At 45.3% G+C, this 21,644-nt stretch overlaps 1 protein-coding gene across 1 annotated transcript in view; it reads right to left on the reverse strand.

Moving 5' to 3' along the window:
• Nucleotides 1–3,991: 3,991 nt before the first annotated feature.
• CNN3 (calponin 3) overlaps nucleotides 3,992–21,644 on the reverse strand; it is a 28,263-nt gene continuing 10,610 nt past the window's right edge. The window contains exons 2-7 of the mRNA XM_044300847.1: nucleotides 12,520–12,641; nucleotides 11,548–11,614; nucleotides 11,316–11,453; nucleotides 7,941–8,057; nucleotides 6,784–6,930; nucleotides 3,992–6,621 (exon numbers count right to left, since the gene is read on the reverse strand). Coding sequence (XP_044156782.1) covers nucleotides 6,274–6,621; nucleotides 6,784–6,930; nucleotides 7,941–8,057; nucleotides 11,316–11,453; nucleotides 11,548–11,614; nucleotides 12,520–12,641 — 939 coding nt within the window. The 3' untranslated portion in view covers nucleotides 3,992–6,273. The remainder of the gene's footprint in view (nucleotides 6,622–6,783; nucleotides 6,931–7,940; nucleotides 8,058–11,315; nucleotides 11,454–11,547; nucleotides 11,615–12,519; nucleotides 12,642–21,644) is intronic.

Here is a 21,644-nt window from a genome sequence, read left to right on the forward strand (position 1 = left end):
GCCTTTCATTGTATGGAGCAGGAGCAATGACGGGGAATGGTGATTGTGACATCCCCTGCCATTTAACCCCTCAGGTACTGCGTTCAACACTGATCATGGGATCTGAGAGTAAGGTACTCAGGGGGTTGAAAAAAATTAAAAATTATACTCACCTCAACCACTTATAACCTATATAAATGGGCCATACAAAAAAATATGATGAAAGACTGGTCCATGTAAAATGCCCTCAAAAGACAAGGGGGCGCTGCCTCCGACTGGAGAAGAAAAAGTTCAGTCTCCAGAAGCGTCAATGCTTCTTTACTGTAAGAACTGTGAATCTGTGGAATAGATTTCCTCAGGACGTGGACAATGCAGGAACAGTGGACAGCTTTAAAAAAAAAAAAAAAAAATCTTAAAAGTAAATGACATTAATGCTTATGAAAACGTGTAGAAATCTGACTCTCACTTCCTTCTGGGTTTCGCGTCCCCACCTACCACCTGGTTGTACTTGATGGACGTATGCGGTTTTTCAACCATATTACCAATGTAACTATTTTCAGCCACCATTTTAGGAAAATTTGATTCGTTATCACAAAGCAGGAGGAAATTCAGCTTTGTGGCTAATCAAATTTTTCCTAAACTTCAGATCGAATTCTGGTTCTGTTCGCTCAACACTAGTGCTATCCCATCTGGCTGGTTTTTATATATTTTTTTTTAAACAAGTGCAAAGCAGTGTTTTATACTATTCTGATCCTGTTTATATATATATATTAAAAAACAAAACTTAGCCTGAAAACCCTTTCGGCACACAGCCACACGTAGTGGACTGTCGCAGTGGTTGTCACCCTCTGCATTGCAGGGGCAGAAATCTGCGGCATAAATGGACTCGTCGATTTATAATATGTGCACGTTCCATCACAGACGTTCAACATTATGCCGATCCCTTTTTAAATTGCATCTGCTTTACTGCTGCTGTAATCACTGTGGAAAATCCACAGCTTATGTGGTACTAACCAGACACCTTCAGTAACTGCTAATGGCCTGTCAGTTGAGGGAAGTCTGTTCAGAGGATCTTACCATTATGCCGATGGTCACCTTTACAATGGAAATGGAATCAAAGGACCACAGAAATGCTGTCTATAAAGCGATCACTGTCCATGTTTGCAGAGGTTTCAATACGTGGACCGGACAAGTTCAGAATATTGAAATAGTCCTGCTGTGTCTCATCATCACCACGAGGGGTCTGGCATGTTCTTTATATATGCCGTAAATGTCTCAGACAGTAATATCCCTTTAAGTTTTTTTTTTTGTGGCCCATAGAATGATTCAGTCCAATGTTGCGTCCCCCAGATAATAAAAGGTGCATTCCCTGCCTATAACATTCAGCAGTAACAGAACTGCATTGACACAGGGCTTTTGGCAGCACTACCCTTAGGAAAAGGTACCAATGACTATTTTCCCTCAGTCACTGATAGGGCCACACATTTTCCATAAGGAACAGATGACCAGGTTTCATGTAGGATTCTTGCTGATGGCACAAATACCATGACCCATGGTTATACCATCTGAGCTGTTTTTTTTATTTTTATATAAACCTTCTGTATTTGTGCAAGAGCATTCCTGACATTCCAGAAATTCATTCATTAACATCCAAGGCCAGAGGATCAGCTAGAAACTTCCATGCCGCTAGCAAATGTCTGCCCAGTCTCTGGTCCGAGACATCAGTCTTACCAGGGAAACCACTGCTGTAGGACACAGGTCTGGTGGACGCATCAGACAATAACAGATGAGAGGAACTTTTCATGGTCTGGGAACCAGTTTTCTGGTGTGAAGGTCACATTTTTGGGCAAGCATAATTTTGACTTTCAATTTATTTTTACCAGGACTGGCATATGCGCTTGAGCAGGGGCAGAGTACTGCGTGACCGTAGGAGCCACAGCAACATAATTTAGGCTACTTTCACACTTGCGTTCAGAGCGGATCCGTCTGCATTATATTGTTAAAAAATTTCTAAGTGTGAAAGTAGCTTCAGACGGATCCATCCAGACTTTCAATGTAAAGTCAATGGGGGACGGATCCGTTTGAAGATTGAGCCATAGTGTGTCAATCTTCATCTTCCGTCCCCATTGACTTACATTGTAAGTCTGGACAGATCCGCACGGCCAGGCGGACACCCGAACGCTGCAAGCAGCGTTCAGGTGTCCGCCTGCTGAGCAGAGGCTGAATGCTGCCAGACTGATGCATTCTGAGCAGATCCGCATCCACTCAGAATGCATTAGGGCAGTATGGATGCGTTCGGGGCCGCTTGTGAGCGCCTTCAAACAGAGCTCACAAGCGGACACCCGAACGCTAGTGTGAAAGTAGCCTTACTAAGTAGACCTGCATTGTCTATTTGACTTTTCAGAGTTAGGCCTCATGCACACAACCATGGTTTGTGTCCTCATCCAAGTCACGTTTTTTTGCAGGGTGCATGTAGACCTATTCACTTCAATGGGGCTGCAAAATATGCAGACAGTTCACCATAATCTGTCCGAATCCATCCCACAATCACAGATCATTTCCTATTCTTACCCCCCTATCACAGACAAGGATAGGACTGCTCTATTGAGGGCCAGATGTTCTGCTCTGAAAAATGCAGAACTCGCACAGCAGGCATCTGTGTTTTGCGGACTGCAAAATGGACATGGTCGTGTGCACGAGTCCTTAAAGGGGTTGTCTCATCGCTACAGTATGCCCCTATTGTCAGAGGTGTGGGTCCTCTACGGAGCTCCGAAAGTGGTGGAGGGTGCACTGCACACGCACAGCCGTCCTACATTCATTTCTATGGGGCTTCCGAAAATGGTTAAGGGCTGGCTTGGCTATTTCTGTCGGGCCCATAGAAGTGGATGGGAGCGGTGGCCAGTCATGTGTGGTGTGCTCCCATTCACTTATATTGGGGGTGGCTGGACCAGAGTTCTCCAGCCACCACTTTGGGCCGCTCCGTTATCGATACATGTGCAGGTCCCAGAGGTGGGACACCGCACCTGTCAGACAATGGGGGGCATGTTGCTAGGATATGCCCCTCATTAAAGTAGGTGATAAGACTTCCTTTACTCATGTAAAACTGCACAAATCACACTGTAGGTCGCATACACCGGTCACACATTGTACCTTTTCTTGCCTCGTTTGCAGCTCTGATGGTTCCAAAACAAACTTTGAAGCCATATGCAAATGACCTTGCAAGTGCCCGGGGCCCCAGGTGTTACTCGGTGATACTCCTCCCCTGTCTAGGCCAGCCTAGTATCCTCCTGACATCACTGTCTTCTGCACGGCGCATGCACAGTCCCTTCGTCGGTGCAGCGGCACACAGTCGGTATTGTATGGGGCTTTTCTGGCCCCAGCGGTGATGTGCTCAGTCTGGCATCAAAATTAGTGTTTGGACCACGAGTGCAGCAGACAAGGCAATAAAAGGTACCATTTGTGAACAGTGTGCGCTACTTACAGTGTGATTTGAGTAGTTTTAAATTAGTTAAATAGATAAGACTCCCTTTAATGGCTGTGCGGTAACCCACAAGTATACGGTCATTGACAATGAAGACCGAATAAACAATGCGGTTCTAATTAGTTACTGATGTTGCTGTGAGGTACTTGGCTGCAAAGACGGCTGCATCCCAATGCTGCTGATGGACTGTCTGCTACTGGGATGTGGCCACAGCAGCTGCTCCGTGTGGCCGTACCCATATGGTTTTAGCACAAAAAAGGTGCAGCTTTCAAACAATTGTTTTTTTGCAGGTACGCAGCAATTTTGAAAAACCATATGGATATTAAGAATGTTCAGCTGCTACAGTCGTCCTAAAGCATCATAATAGTGCAGCCTATAAAAAGATATTTGAGAAAGTAGCAATCACGTCAGTCTTCCTAGCGAAGACCATGGCAGACAAGTTCTCCGCAGCCCAGAATGCATTCAGTGGTGTGCACTTATAACTTTGGTATCCCTCTCGTCAAGGAACCAAATAAACGACACCAGAACAAGTTTTGTCTTCAGGAAAAAAAAAAATATCAAAATTTATTTATAAAAAAATACATTGGGATCAGTTTAGGCTGAGAAATGTGACAATAAATACACATAAAAGAAACAAAGCACATCTACATGGGTACAATATGGCACAAAATGTAAATGCACTGTCATTATGATCCTGTAGGCCGAGAAGACTTTCTGAGCCCTGGAGAAATGAAGACATCTGCATGGTCCGACATTTTGGAGACACTCCCTTTTTAAAGACAAGTTGAGCATTGACAATGCAGATTAAGAAAAAGCGCTGAATTTTCCCTGCCAACTCTGGCACAGCAGCATCAAGGGGAAACCATGTTCTACACATTCTGCATCACTGAGAATGAGGTCCCTCACCCGTCCTAACCTTCAGTCATGCATGCCTCCCCTGCCATGCTGGAACATGAATTTCCATTCTGGAATGTGTTGTGTGGGTACACTGCATGGCGAAATAATGAACATGCACGTCCTTGGTCATTATATAGACTGCTCTAGTTCACAAGGCAGGGGACAACCATCGTGGCTCAGCTGAAGTCCACAAGCCACCAGAATGTTGTGGTAAGCACAATGCAGAATCAGGTGCCAAATATCTAGCCCCATAGTAACCCGCATGCTACATAAACACTAGGTTTAGGGTGCCTTCACACGGCTGCAAACAATATGGATGATGTCTGTGTGGCATACGTTTTAGTTTTTTTTTTTGCAGACCCATCGGTACAATGCCTATTCTTGTCTGCAAATTGGACATGTTCTATCTTTTTTCCGTGACTGCGGAACGGACATACAGATGTACTGTCCGCATTGTTTTGTGGCCCCATTGAAATACAGATTGGATGCAGTCTAAGAATACAGTTGTGTGAATGGGGCCTTACTCTGAAGCCACCAAAACCTGCGTACACTATACAGAAGAGAAACCCTCACACTTTCCGTAGACTGTGCATCTATTGGCAATATAAGGTGTGATTTCCTGGCATCCAGCAAATTAAGACAAGAAATTGTAATCTGCCCCCTACTGGCACTTTTGTATGCACAGGAATGTATTCTACGATATAACCTCTTCACTATCAGCCCTTCAGTCAACCTTCGGCTTTAAACAAATCCAGGCACTGAATAGAAACGTTCTGAGGTTACCTCTCCTAAAACCAAGGACGTTGTTCTTCCAGTATATCCAGACAAGATCACAAAAACAAACTGGACCTCAAGACCCTCAAGCTCATATCAAAATTGCCCATAACCCCCAAATCTGTTCTCCTAATGAAGTTTTGGAAAGGAAAGCCAAAGTCTTGCTGTGGGGGATGAGGAAGTTCTTGGTGCATTGAAGTGTTTGAGGCGAAATATGCAAATCTACACGAGCTCCATTATCACGGTGCCTTGGTAATGATTACGTGTGGCACCGCTCCTATCGGTCTACCACGAGGCTTCACCCCCCTTGCCCTCTTACGGAGTTATGGCTTTTTAAGTGCAGATACCACCACAAACACTGAAGGATGAAGCCTCCTATACAAGGGCAGATTATCCCAGATGAGCGTCCATTTACTTGGTCACGCTAATATATGAAGTGGGAATGCATTCTGAATTTCTCCTACGCTGCCCATAGTCTTAAGAGAAGTGGGCATGGCCGGGATTGGCACAACGCTAGTGTTGTAAAACTGAAAAAATAAAATAATAAATGAATCAGCCTATATTTCACTGAGAAGAGGTTCATATTGAGAGAACTGAGGCACATACAGTGTGCCTCAATCATGAGGCTTTATTCATGCCCACAAAAATGGCTGCCTTCGACCTATGCACGATGGCTCCACATTCATACCATAAGGCAATAAAACTGATATCTAAAAAAAAAAGGGGCTAAAAAGCTCACGACGGCCACTGGTAATCTGTTTTTAGATGCTCATCGATACATAAAACTACCAAAAGCGCTGTAAAATCGTATTATGACCCAAGCATGCATCTTAATATGTAAAATGCATAGTCCGAATATAGCAAAACTGTACAAAATCTCCCTTCATTATTCACAGTATTCCTTTTAACTTCATACACAATTCTTAGTAACGCGGCGGAACGTCCTGTCTCAGCACTTACAAGGCAACTAGGGATACGAAAGGCAGAACGGGAAGGAGAAAAATAAAAAGGAATGTACATAAGGCAAATTTTCTTTCCATATTAAAGCATAGTAGTGTTTTAAGGAAGACAGATAAAATTACACAAGGCTAGCTTGGTCTTCATTGAATAAAATAATGAACTAATACTGAGTAGACTAATCTCTAATAATCTATGCCCTGGTCACTGTACTGGCCGTGATAATCTCTAGGATAATCATCTGGGTACTCCCCTGGGTACTCCTCGGGGTACTCTGCCTGGTAGTCGCTGTCACTGATTTCTGAGCCATTCGTTCCGGTGCCTTGGCTGCCGTTGTGTATGATGGGTTCTGTGGGGGCAGCGCAGTACTTGGGGTCATACACTTGCCGCCCTAGGCCGTAGACGCTCATCCCCTTCTGAGATGCCACTTTATTGGTGCCCATTTGTAATGAAATTGTGGAGTTGTCCAAGGGCTGCAGAATTCCTTTCTGATCATAGATATCCCTCCTTGTTCCTGGTGCCGCCATGCCCGCCTGATGTGTGGCAGATAAAACAAGAGGAGCACAGTTACCAGAAGGCATTAAGAAAGAGCAGCATTTCCATGCATGGATCTCCTCTACGGGCTTGGGATCGGTTCACAAAGGGGATCATTGCATGCATTCCCCCATGTCTCCCGTTTTGTAAAACACGCTTACCTGACTTGCCCCTTTGTTTGTCCCCATTTGTAAGCTTATGGTCGTCTGATCAAATGGTTTGTCGGTCTGCATCTTTGGGTCATACAAATGTCTTCTGGTACCGTAGGCGGTCATACCGGCTTGACTTGCACATTTGTTGGTTCCCATCTGCAGGTACAAGCGATAAGGTACAGCATAAATAATGCAGCAGTTACTAATAAAGCTACTAGGTGACCAGTTAATACTGCAATCACATTACACAGGTGCTTGTAAGATGGCTATACGGCACTTATAGTCTGTTCATATTCAACCATTTTCTATATTTCATAAGGTATAAGGTATTCTCCCTTGTTGTATAGGAGTGTAGAAGGATGAGTGATGGGTCTGGAGTTATTTTTGGCTGGTCACATGACCCTCCGTCAGCAGCCATCTGATGGACAGGTCTTCTGTATGGACAGCACAGAAGATCTGCCCAGCAAGGGGTCATGACTTATGAAAGATAGTAAACGGCAAAGAAAAATCAACAAAAGCCATATGAAGAAGTGTCATATAGTCATCTTACCTACACATTGGTCAAAAGTAGCCAGCCCCTTTAAATACATGTTCAGTAGCTAAGGAAGTCCCATGGCGTAGAGCGTGCAGCATGAAGAAACTCTTAGAGCTTCCTGGGTGCATAGTCCAAGGATCCTGGCCAGAACATCCCATATGGCTGGTTAACCAGCACTGCAGTCCATGAAAACATATTGGGATTTGAGATCATTTCAGTCTGCAATGAAGGACTTGTGAAAGAGGTCAAGGCTCTAGTACTGACCAGTAGAGAAGTGAATGAAAAGGGCCGGCCAGTTAGCCATGGAATTTCGCATCCATGACTATATATACACTGTCCCCCAGCTGCCCTGGTGGAGGAAATCTACTCACCTGTCATGATCCGCATTCACGGGCTGCAAGATGGGGTCGCCTAACATATCAGGTAAACCAGTACTTTAGTCTTATCATGGGATCATCTCTCCATTTTTCCCCTCAACATCCAGACACAGATCTGAGAAGTCTTCCAGCGACTAACAAGATAATGCCCAGATCTATGCCTCGGAGTGCATAAGAAAACCCTGCATCAATCCTGAAGCAAAAGTGCAGCGACGTGTCGGACGACGGGCAAGCTCCGCACGCCGCAGTCTTACCTGTAAGCCAATGACGCTCTGACCGGCCTTTAGTTTCTCGTCATCAAACTGTCTCCTCTGCTTCTCTGCGTATTTCACTCCAATGTCTACGGTCGTGTGGAAGCCTTTTGTTTTGGCCTAGAAAAATCAATGGGGCAGATTTACTAATCCCGTCTAATAATTAGACTTGCTAAACTGTGCGCCAAAATCTTGTTGAATCTTAAAGGGATTTGGTCACCTCTTTTTACTCTATAGAGATGCAGACATGCACGCTAGATCACCACAATATACCTGTCCTATATCTCTGAGTGGTTTTATTGAGTGTAAAAAATGATTTTTTATATATATATGTAAATCAGCCTGGTAAGGAGCCCAAGGGGCTGCACTAACCATTCTGGAGCCCAGCCACGACGCCCCTGTGAAGGAGCCCAGCACCGCCTGCATCCAGGAATCTCCTCCTTGCTCACAAACTCAGATCACCGTAATCTTGCGGTGCGTGAGCTCGCGCATGCGCAGTGCCGGCATAGTGTTCCTTCCCTGTGCTGGCATCAGCCTCAGGGAAGGAACTGCACATGCGCGAGATTACGTCGCTCTGACTTCGTGAGCAAGGAGGAGATTCCTGGATACAGGCGGTGCTGGGCTCCTTCACAGGGGGGCGGTGCTGGGCTCCAGAACGGTTAGTGCAGCCCCTTGGGCTCCTTACCAGGCTGATTTACATTATATATTACCACAAGTATATTGCGGACATGCTAGTGGCGATCTAGCCGTGCATGTCTTCATCTCTATAGGGTAAAAAGAGGTGACAGATTCCCTTTAAGTCAACAAAAATTCGCACTAAGCCACAATGTAAAGATGTAAAATGTTTCTAAAACCCATAAAACATATGGTACAAGGAAATAACAGCCATAGTTTTGCATCCTTCCATCACGAGCCTGTTTAAAGAGGGCCAAGTTAAATTTACCCTACATGTTGGTATAAATAGGGCCATACCAAATATTAAGGGCTTTTTGTCCCTTTTTAACATTTTAGTACTTTTGCACAATAGAAACACGTTTTATGGGGTGGGAGGGGGAAATAAAATTGTCCCCTGGCTGCTATCATGTTACAGGGCAGTTCTGGGCTGACAGATGGAGTACCCTCCCACTGTCAAACACCTTAGATGCTTCAGTCGCTACTGACCACGACATCCAAATGGTTAAAAGCCAGGATCCAAGGCGTCACTGATCCTGGCTGTTACAGCGGGAACCCTGCTATCAATCATTGCCAAGCACTTCCAGTAATTGCACAGGAGCTGGGCGTCAGCCCCCCACCGATGTTATCCTTGGGGCACGTCATCAATATCTAGACAGCGGAAAACCCCTTTAGGCCAGAGGAGCATTTAGTTACTATGCAGTGGATTAGGCAGTGGTTAAACTGAGTAAGTGCAGTCAATAACCGTTGTAGGGAAACGCCATTTAAGCAATTCACAGGTTTTATAATAGGCGGTTCTGTTATCTGTGTAGCCCTAGCCTTATTGTATAGAGTGGGAGATTTTGCCATTAAAGACCTTGAGGAACATTTATGAAGACCGCTGATTTAGACGCCGGTCTTGGTCCTACCTGCGCTGGCCTATATATAATTCCTATATACAATTTAGGCGGACTTTACACTTATCTAAATCTATGCCAGCTCCCTTGCTGTCGTAGATTTCTACAATCAATTTTCTACGCCTAAAACAGGCATAGAAAATAACCCAGATGGACCTGCTGGCCTGTCCCTTTCCCTGTCCACACTGCCTTTTTTTTTTTTAGCAATGGCGTGAGCGGCGGCAAATGTGGAAAGTCACAAATTGCTGCACAAATAACCTTTGCTCTATAATCTGACAGATTTACACCAAAAAGTGGCATGTCTGTTTGTAAACGAGCCCCCTTGTCCTTAAAAAAAAAAAAAAAAAAATCAGCCATATGTCTTCGTCAGACTCCACGTTTTGAGCTGCCAGGTAATAAACACAGAAATGAAGAACAATCACTGTTTAGAAAGAGCGTGATGTCTTCTGTCTGAAGGACATGCGAGGAAGCAATGACTTCCTCCAGAGGATGGGTCCAAGGGGACAAGGCTGTATGTGTGCACAGTGGGAGCGGATCCAAGGAGGAACTGCATCCCACGTTCCCATCAGTTATGTCATACAAGCTCCTAATCAAACCACTCTCAGGCTGCACTGACAGCCTGGTCTCATCAGTGGGGACTTATTAGTGCGCAGTATCCACTGACCCCACCAGCAGACTAATATCTGACCCACTAGTCCAGAGACTATTCCCTGTTCGGTCTGCAACTTCCTCCGTATTTCTCACCTTCCAAGCCTAGCAAACACTTTTTACGTACATCATATCAGTCAGCAGCAGCAAGTTAGTAAAGGTTCTGCAGCAGCTGAGTCAATGTACCTCAAACAAAAAAGCTACAGCCCGCAGAAATGCTGAGGATGAGGTGTTTGTGAATCACTGAGCGTCAGCATGAACAGTTTTAGGCTACTTTCACACTAGCGGCAAGGAACTGCGGCAGGCTGTTCCGGCGGGTGAAAAGCCTGTCAGATCCGTGCTGCCGCTAGTGCACACGTGCCCCCGGACTACCGCTCTGGCCCCCATTGACTATAATGGGGGCGGGCTGGAGTTCCGGCGAAAGCACAGCAAACATGCCGAGAGGCAGCCGGAATAGAACTACGGCATTTTTGCCATGCTGCCGCCGGAACTCTGGCCCGCGGCCATTATAGTCAATGGGCAATGGGGTCGGAGCAGTAGTAGTAGTATTTTCTGGAAATCCACAGCAGAAGGGAAAAAAAACAAATGGTGCAATTCTGTTGCAAAAAAAGCTGCTTAATGCATTGCAATGGGTAAAATCCGCAGCTTGAATTGACAAAATTCGCCACAGGTCAGTTTCCTCTGCTGATTTTTCCACTGCGTATGGATGGGAATTGTTGAAAACTTCACTTTGCTAGTACTGTACAATGCTGCACACAAATTCCACAACAGAAAATCTGCAGCATTTTGCAAAGTGTGAACTTACCCTTAGGGTTTATTTAAAGGGGGTTTTCTGCTGCTTTTATATTGACATCCATTCCTTAGGGTAGGTCATCAACATTCAATCAGTGAGGGGGTCTGACTCCCAGTACCCCCACCATTCAGCTGATTGCAAAGCATGCAGCGTGCTACAGCCAGGTACAGGCCGTACTTAGCGACTAAGCTGCAGTAACCGGGCATGGCCGCTACACCATTTGTGTGCTCTGAAAACAGCTAATCGGCAGGGGTGCTGGACACTTATTTTTATGGTTTTCCGTGGGGTATAACATTATCCTAGAAATCTTAAATCACAGAAGAAAAAAATCTTTACATCAAATCTGTAGTTCACGTATAGAACACTTACCAGCCCGGCCAGGGATACCAGGGATATCTGAACCTGAGTCATGTTTCCGTTCTCAAAGAGGTCATTGGATTCGAAGGTGTCGTGTGGCTTCATCCCGTAATCCTGCATGGCTTTGATGAAGTTCCCGATGTTCTCCAGCTGCAGAATAAGCGTGCACCATTACATATACAACCCCATGTAGTAATATGGAGAGGACGGCAGGTAGACGCGAGATGTGGCAATCCCTGCTTACCTTGTGCCAGTTTATCTTGGCTTCATTAATTTTCTTTACGGATCCCGGGTGCAGTTTATTAATGAGACTAGAGGAGAGAGAGGAAAGAATGAATACTGAATGTGGAGGCCAAGACGCTCATCCACTACAGGGGTCGTCCAGTCTTCTGTACATCAAGTGTAACCAATATATAATAGAAGTTATGTAACTTCAATCCCCTCAAGACCACTGCTTGCTGTAAGTAACAGGGAGCACCATTTAGAGCCAAAGACTGATGAAGTCCTAGTGATATAATTGTGGACTTGAATCTGTGGAGGTAAGAGCCGTGTATCTGCCCAGGAGAGACATTCGTTCATTTCTCACTCAGGGCTTATATTACTTTCGAGAGCATGCAGCGCTGCATCTGTGACCTTAAAGGGGTAGTCTCATCTCAGACAATGGGGGCATATTGCTAAGATATGCCCCCATTGTCCGATAGGTGCAGGTCCCACCACCTATATTGGGAATGCAGCCCCGGAAAGTGGTGGCTAAAGGACTCCTGTGAGACCACTGCCAAGCGCTCTCCCCCATAGAAGCGAAAACATGACTGGCCACCGCTCCCATTCACTTCTATGGGCCTAACGGAAATAGCCAGGCTGGCGCGTGGCATAGAATATGAAGGGAGGGAGGCTGCACATGCGCAGTGCGCCCTCCAACACTTTCAGGCCACCGTTCTCGATATGGGTGCAGTTCCCATGCCTCCATTCTCGACATAGGTCTCCAGTGGTAGATCTGAACGCAATTGCATACAGAACAAGCCGAGCAGTCACTGGGGTCTGTCTTGTGCCATTCCAAGTCGTTTATGAAAGCCAAGATGCAAGTGAGAATGCAGCCATTCGCGTTCCCTCCTTCCATCAGTCCTGCAGGCACCGGACAGCTGAAGTGTTTCTACCATGTATGTCACTGCTGAGGACTCCCCCAGGACCCCTGCAAGCAGTATATAGATGTACTTACTGGCAGAGAATTACACCGTCTCTCAGTCCCAGCTGGAAACTTTCCCCAATGCTCATGCCGGTGGCCTCCTCTATCCATGAACGCAGCTCCTCTTCTACTTGAAGGTCATATTTCTGAGCAATCTGAAGAAAGGAGAAAAAAAAGGCACACTGAGAACACAGTCCAGAATCAGAGGTAAGGCTAACACAAGACGACACCGGCAAGTAACCTACTGTACACATACATTATACAGGGTCAATGAACCTCCCCTTCTGCAGTAGCAGGTGTGAACTAAGCCAGAACCAGACATACAGAATGCATACAGCAGAGCCAATGTCTGCCCTGGATCTTGGAAGGTTTGGCTGACTCCGGGACTAGACGCGTCCAGATTCTCGCTTATTCCGTCCGCTGCAACCAAGTGCCATATGCGAGGCCACAGCTACCGCTCCTGTGAATGGAGGGTTCTAATATTTATGCAATTTTCCATCTTACGTGGTCAGTGGTGGCTCCACATCCACGTCAAAAAAGGAAAATGCAGACCAGTCATGACATTAAAACACATTGTGACGATTGCGCAGCTAAATGCAGTCTATTGTTCTCTGTAATCAGCCTCTCAGGCTGTCTTCGGGTATGCAGGGCCTACGGGCACAGGTTAAGGGCCATTTTTGGATTTTCTAATCCTTAACACCACCTTTTAAAGGGTCACTGAGTTTTCATAAAACTTTTGATATGTCCGACATATCAAAAGTTTTGACCAGTGGAGGTCTGATTGGTCCCGGGACCCCCACTGATGAGAGGCTCTATACAAGTCTATGGGCCTGTCTCAATACAGTCCTCTGCAGTGAGGAAAGAGACCGCGCTACGAGAGCCCTCGTCTCATCCCATTCTCAGACCCCCAACGCTCAAAACTTTGGATTATGTCTCTGAAATCTAGCAACCCTTTAAAGCCATCACTTTATGATCAGAGGGGGTCACAGCACCCCCTTAATGGGTTTTCCCAGGACTACCTGCTGAATAAGAACCTGCAGCATGGCCCCAAATAAGAGAACTTAGAAGACGACGCAGCACTAAACTAGCGTCGTATCCCCCTCATTCTCAGAGGTCGGAAACCCCGGGGATCATAAAGTGGAGGTATCCCTCCGTGTCATCACCTTATAAGATGGGAATAACCCTTTAATAGCAATGACCATATAGGCCATCAATTGTAGGTGGGTCCGTTTACTGAACTGGCACATCATAAACATTTCTGTGAACTTTCAGCTAATATGTATGGGCAGTAAACAGGGTATTAAGGTGTTAATGAATAAACGAAACCCACGTCCCATTCACTGCATGACATTACCTACTAGGAGTACTTCGAGTGTGATCTCTGAAAAGCAGCTTGATGACCCTTTCCATGTAGCAACAGAAGACAAACACATGATACAAAGTAAAACAAAAAAAAAACAATACAAATAAACTACAAAAGTGATATATTGTAACAATGCAGGATGTTCTACTTTGTGACTGTTATAGACGTCTCCTATATCCCAGACATATTATATACACCATCAATCGACTGCAACATAACTCCAGAAGTACCCTATAACGGTTTCATACACACCAGGCCCCGATAGTTCCAGTGCACACAACACAAGACCAAAAGCCGTTCATATGATCCACGAGACGCACGCAAACACAGCCAATCATCGGGCAATGTCAATGGCGTCCCCAACACCGCACTCAGTCCCACTTACTGTAGTGTTTACTGAGTGATCACAAGTGACACTGCCAAACACTACGTGTGCATTGTGCGAGGACGCTCAGAACTGAAGTCATATCTGCACCTGTTCCTGTATCCCCCACCCATAGAGAAAGAGGCTGCCATATGGTAGCATTCCCAACCAGGCAAAACTCCTGCCCCTTAGATATGCTGCTCCGAAGCAATAGCCGTCACATCCATGTTCATGGCGTCATTACAGGAGACTACTTCTGCGCACGTTTTGTTGCAGAAAATCTGTTCCGTTCATCTGGATTCATGCGCTGTCAAAACAGCCCCATTCAGATGAATGGAAGCTATTCTCAGTTGCAAAAATTTCTGCAACAAAATCTGCTGCGTGTGAAGGCATGCTAATGGTACGCATGCACAGGGCGGTGTAGTTGATGCAGATTTTCTGTGCAGTTTCTGTTGCGTTTCAGCCCCATCCCGCATGTGCTACTTGCAGATTTTGATGCGGATTTGCCCCCAGTCTCTTCCTTTGCACTGAAATGCGCACAAACAATTGACAGCTTATGGATTTCAATATCCACACCACAGGTTGATTTCCGCGCGGAAAGTTTCTGCACCGTGTACGCCAGACATTGAATACTGCATCGACTTGACTGGCACAGTAGTAAAAACCGCACCTTAGTAGGCACTACAGCATACATTGATCAAGGTGGATTTAAAATTTGCATTGCCGGTCAATTACAGCTGCAGATTTTGGAGAGCGTTTGGAAAAACTCATTTCCGCACAAAAACTCCACAGTGGGAAAATCCGTAGTCTATCCGCCACATGTGAACATATCCGAGAGATAAGCCATGTCCATGGTGTTTAAAACCCATAATGAAACCGTACGGATTATGGGGCACATTTATTAAGACTGGCGTTTTAGACACCGGTCTTATTAATAACCCCTATATGTGGCTCTGGATCTGCCGAAGTTATGAAGAGGCGCAGAAACCAGTAAGAGACCACTCCTCTGAATGACATACTGAGATTTACCTGCACTCGAGCATTGTGGGTAAGGATGTCAGGGACGGCGTACTGACCGTCAATCACGCAGCGTCTGCCAAACAATCAGCTTCAACGAAACAACAGTCTCCGTCCCATTCAAAGGATCGTTTCACTTAACTTTTTTGCATGAAGCAATCAAAACGAAAAGTTTCACATGAGCTAAGGGAAGAAAAATCTGCTTCGAATTTCACCACCAGTGCTGGCGGAGCGCCAGGCGTTGTAAAAAACTTTTCCTGCACGGATCTGCGGCTGAGAACTTCAGAAGGTCTCCATAAAAGGATGTGCCCGATATGTAAGCGCCATCCACGTACAGAGCCCTTCTGCCCCGATCCCACACAGGTCACAAGAATGAAACATTTAATCTACGTCTATGTTCCATCAGCTTTGCCAGGAGCTGCCTGAACCGTTACCAAAAATCACAAGTGACGCTTTCTTCATTGCCCCGAGATTTAGGCTCAGAAAGTAAAAAACTAAGAACTCAATGATTCCGCTTTCGAGGTCCGACAGGTCTCCCTTGTTACATAGTGCTGCTGCTTTAAAAAGACTGTCCGGTGAAAACAATAGCGCCCCCCCTGCTGCTTAAAGGTTCCCGCAGTCTCGCCATTCAGGTTACCTTCACAGTTGCGTTCTTAATTCAAGTATCGAGATCCGGCAAAGGATCTCAACACCAGAATTAAACGGATCCGTTTTGATTTTGCACATCGGGATGCATCCATTCCGTTAGGATGTGGTTGTGTGTAGAGATGAGCGAACCTCTGTTTTAAGTTCGGCGTCTAAAGTTCGGGTTTGGATTAGCGGAGAATCCTGATCTGGAACCGGATATGGATTCAGACTTCCGTTGTGGTCCGTGGTAGCGGAATCAATAATCGGCCATTATTGATTCCGCTACCACGGACCACAACGGAAGTCGGAATCCATATCCGGTTCCAGATCGGGATTCTCCGCTAATCCAAACCCGAACTTTAGACGCCGAACTTAAAACAGAGGTTCGCTCATCTCTAGTTGTGTGAAATCAAAATGGGGGAAAAAAAAAAAAGGGATCCATCACCATTGACTTGCATTGTTTTCAGTACTGAATCTGTTTTTATGACCGGACACAAAACCGCAGCTTGCAGCGGTTGTGCGTCTGGTCACAAAAACGGAATGCTGCCGGAACGCAAGACATCCTGAACGTATGTCTTTCCATTCAGAATGGAATTTTTTTTTTTTTTTTCTGGAATGGAGATCCTCTGCCTTTCAACGCAAGTGTGAAAGTAGCCTTGGCTCGTTAGCCATTATGTAAGATATCGGGTCACGTGACCTGCTAGAGCAGAGGTCGGCACCCCCAGCTGCTGTGAATCTGCAAGGAAATCCACTGAAACTACAGGCTTCCCTAAACAGCAGCCCGCAGAATATCAGATCACAGCAACAGCTAGAGCAGTGGTCTGCAACCCCCAGCACTCCAGCTGTTAAACTACAACTCCCAACATGTGCACTTACTTAGCTGTTCTCAGAACTCCAATACAAGCGAATAGAGCATGCTGGGAGTTGTAGCTGGCGTGCCGGAGGTTGCAGACCCATGCTACAGGGAACAAGTCCAATGATTTTGCAGTTTTAAGGAATTTCTATGTAAACAGGTCGACTTCTTCCCCCTTTATCACATCTCCTCGAGGTGGAGCACAGGAAAACAAACAACCCTGATGTCACAGACCTCAAGACCTGCGGGTTTTTCCGAGGCATTGGCTCACATTTTGCATATACAACATTCTCCTCGGTTTGATGACATCAGCTCAGGTTTTGCATACACAGACATTTTGTACTTTACAGAAGGTGATCTATCTATCAGCAGGAAATCCACTGAGACTACAGACTTCCCCTAAATAGCCTGTTCTCTGGGTCCTTTTCCATGTACAGACGGTCGGGAAGAAAGACGCTCCCGATCAGACCCTCAGTGGAGGTGAGGGCAGCATTTACATGTAGCAATCACCTCTGCTGTATGGGGACAAGTGGTTAATACAGGAGTTGTTTCTCCCCATAGGGAATCATTCTTCCTGCTCAGCCGGTCGTTGCCTAGACAGTACGATCTCCTGCACAGGAACAGTCATTTTCCATCCCAGCAGAACCACACGTTCCCCTCTTCATCCGGCACCCTTCTCACAGGCAGATCAGGAACGACCGTCCCCCGCCAGATCGGTCCATGTAAAAAGACCCTTCTATCAGGTCACATGAACTGCTAGAGCAGAGGTCAGCACTCCAGCTGTTGTAAAATCTACAACTCCCCGCATGGTGGACCTCGAGACCTGTGGATTTTTCCAAGGCATTGGCCTACAATTTGCATGCACAACCTCTGTGTGATGACATCAGCTCAACTTTTGCACAGATGGACACATTGGGGGCCTTAGGAACATTTTGTGCAGTATTTTTTTTTTGCTTAAAACGGTCACACGAGCCACGTTTTTGTGACTTTTGGAAAACCTGTGCAACAGCAGACAATATTTAGTTGCACTGGCATTTTTGCACCGCGTTCAATACAGAGTGTCGAGGGTGTCCGAGTCTGGGACTCCGTTACAGCCTTTCCCAGGCATAAATGTTGGTACGTTTGTCGGGGCCGGTCAGCTAAAAACTACTCCATCCACGAGTTGGTTTCGTTTTTCTGCCAGGTGCACGGACTGCTGAAGATGCACCCAATTTAGGGTATTTTCACACTTGCGGCAGAGTGATCCGGCAGGCAGTTCAGTTGCATGCAAACTGATGGCATTTGTCAGACTGATCAGGATCCTGATCAGTCTTACAAATGCATTGAAATGCCAGATCTAGCATTCAAGCAAGGGTTCAGTTTTTTTGGCCGGAGATAAAACCGTAGCATGCTGCGGTATTATCTCCGTCCTGAACAGTCAAAAAAGACTGAAGAAATCCTGAACGGATTGCTCTCCATTCAGAATGCATGGGGATAAAACGGATCAGTTCTTTTCTGGTATAGAGCCCTTAGGACGGAACTCTATGCCGGAAAAGAAAAAACCGCAAATGTGAAAGTACCCTTATGGCGAGGTGTACGCCTTATCATAAATTAGGTGCATCGTCTGCCATTTTAAAAGGAGAGTAAAAGAACGGCGTAAAAAGACAGTCTTTGTAAATAAGCCCCCCCTTTAGTATTCCACAGAATTATATATTTTATACCAATGAAACTTGAGCTTGATTCACCACTAAGACAGAGCGCAGCTTACTTGATTACTTGTTCTAATTTTTATATTAAAATAAGCATCTAAAAGATCATGTCAAATTACTCTTATAAGGCTACTTTCACACTAGCGTTTTTCCTGGATCGGGCAATGCTTCCGTTACTGATAATACAACCATCTGCATCCATTATGAACGGATCCGGTTGTATTAACTGTAACATTGCCAAGACAGATCAGTCATGAACTCCATTGAAAGTCAATGGGGGACAAAGTCATTTTCTATTGCGTCAGAGAAAACGGATCCGTCCCCATTGACTTGGATGACTGATCCGTCTTGCTCCTCATTCCCTGATGGAAAGAAAACTGCATTATGATGCGGTTTACTCTCCGGTCTGGGAACGCAACCAAAAAGAATGGAATGCATTTTGAAGCATTGCGTTCTGTTCAGTTTTGTCCCCAATGACAAGTTTCACACTAGCGTTTTAGTTTTCCGGTATGGAGATTCGTTATAGGGGCCCCAAAAAAATAAAATAAAAAACCCTTGGCTAAGCAGTCACTTCCTGTGTCTTGACCAGTAGGACCTTAGGAAACATCAGAACTGGAGCAGCGGGGGGCTTTTTTATGCCATTCACAACGGAGACAACTAAAGAAATCATGAAATTGTGAAAAAGATTGTTGCCACCTCTGACCAGTCACCGAGACCAAGAAGAACACTGGCATGTCTGGCTTCTAAAGGTCTCACAGCTACCAGAGGCAGACCCACACTTGACGTCATAAACCTAAAGTTACTGAAAACCATCCAAACCCTTCTCAACACAGAATACTCGTATAGAGAGAGTATTCAGTTATACAGAGGCCACCAGCCAGTAACCTGACCTCAAATGATAAAATTTCATAGCACGAAAAAAAATTCTAAGAAATCAACACCCCCCTCCCCCCTCGATATTGCAACCCCATTATTTTTTTAATACAGACGTACAGAAGATCTAAGGAGGTATCCCGAGCCAGCAACAAATGTGTTCCTGAGCTCTGAGCTTCAGGGAATCTGGAACGTATGGTTCCCCACCCAAACAAATGATAATATCCGATATCTTCTACTGCATTCCCTCCATGTGTCCGACTTATTTTAGGATCTCAAATATACATTCCATACTGGGATCGGAAACCACAAACAACTGCAACATTATTCATTTCTAAGAGATTCTCCAACCTCTGTGTGGACCATATTACTCTGGAAAGTTTTTACTTTCTTCTCCCCTCACACGCTCCATGCAAAAATTCAGTTCCTGGAAACGTCCATGTTCAATTCTCCTTTAAAGGCCTCATGCACACGACCATTGTGTGCATCCGCGTCCGTTCCGTCATTTTTCACCGTTTAGCGGAGGTCCAATTCATTTCTATGGGAGCTGTGAAAAAAAAACTGATAGTCCTCCGTTTTTTCTCCGCGTCCGTGATTCCAGTCAGTCAAAAAAATATAACCTGTCCTATTCTTGTCAGTGGGATACACAGAGGACGGACCTATTCAAGTCAATGGGTCCGTCAAAAAAAACGGATGCACAACTGCTATGTCATCCGTGTCCGCATCAGTTTTTTACACTTTTCATTAACCTTCCTTTTTTTCCCCCTGTCGGACAAAAAAAAAAAAAAAGAGAAGGAAGACACAAGGAAACACAACTGAAGCAAAATCGGACACAGACCACTGAAGCCAAATCACTGACAGTGAAAAAACACAAAAGGGAAAGTTATTATTTTCTAAATACAGATTTTTTTTTATTTCCTGAACTTGATTATGGGGGCAGCCATCTTGGCTCAGCTGTTGTCAACAGCATTTAGAGATCTATTTTACAGCAACCACCCCGGGCCATAGACACAATGGCCCGGAGAGGACCTCATTGACTTTTATGGGAGAGTTTTAGAGGCATGCTCTGTGCAGAGGTCAGGAGGGAGCAGATAAGCTGTGATATCACCTATTCCGAATGGTGGATTATGCGTTATCTATACCCAAGTGATATTTCAATATAATCCTGCCTGTGATGAGATGTGTGCCAAAAAGTGATCTGTGCAGACCAAGAAGAGGTACCTATTAATGGGCTTCGTGGCCATTGTGAAAACTGCAAGATATTAGGATTTTTTTTAAATATAGATAACAATGCGGGAAATCAAAAATAACCAGTACATTTTATTTTAAACAAACTTAATTTAGGTAATTTTCTGATGACATATCCCCTTTAAGAGTCCTCCGAGAGCAGATTTGAGACTTTCCCCCAACCCCATCCCCCCGGCCAAGTGTTTAGCAAAAAAATTGAACGTTACCGTCCCTGTTAAAGAAAACTAACGGGAAGAGAAATATGTGGAAGTGGAAAGATTTCAAGATGGAGACAGTAGAAGGAAAGAGAAGATAGACAAAGAGTTGTAGGAAAAATCCAGACACCTCGGGCTCTCACGTAGGACAATATGACTTCTCATTAGTTGGAGAACAATAGTAAACGCAAGCATCTGCTCCATTTCAGCTGAGCTTGCAATCTGCCAGGAGATGTAGCACATCACAGGCTGAAATCTGATCCGCACTTCATGTAGGGGGAAGGAGTCCTTTGTGCTGCTTCACGTACAAGTGTCTTAATTCGGTTCACAGCCAATTATACCGCTATAAATCTCCTTAATCCAAAAGATAAGTCAAAACCGCTTAGATAAATATCCCCGCAAATTCTGCGACTAACAGGCGCTGCCATGAGAAAAGACGGCCTGGAGATCAGGCCTCACACAGTGACCCTACATGTAGCAGCTGTGGTGAAGGTTCTGGAAGAGGGTGGACGCAAGGCTCAAAACTGCTCCATCCATCTGCGGCCCGGCACTGTTCCTACCACCGCTGGTAATTTATTAGTTGCTGGCATTTCCCTTTATTTTTGGCCTTTAATGGCACAATGAAGAGTCAATAACAGCTTAAACATCAAGTGTCATGGCCTTCAGGAAGGCCCAGATGTTACCTACAGAGCCAACTTGTAACCAGTAACAAAGGGGTTTTCTGAGGTCGGAAAAAATGCTGTAAAATAACAGAAGACCCGTTACTCGCATGTGGATGCACGGTGCAGATAAATCAGTATCTGGCCTCTGCGGTATTGTGCCACACATGTCACCATGAGCACCGAGGTCAGTGATTGGCTGCAGAAGTGAAGTGTACGGCGCATTACATTGGCAGAAAACAGACCAGAGGGGACCACTGAAGCTGGATTTA

Source organism: Bufo gargarizans, chromosome 7 (genome assembly GCF_014858855.1).
Source record: "Bufo gargarizans isolate SCDJY-AF-19 chromosome 7, ASM1485885v1, whole genome shotgun sequence".
In the NCBI taxonomy this organism is placed as follows: Eukaryota; Metazoa; Chordata; class Amphibia; order Anura; family Bufonidae; genus Bufo; species Bufo gargarizans.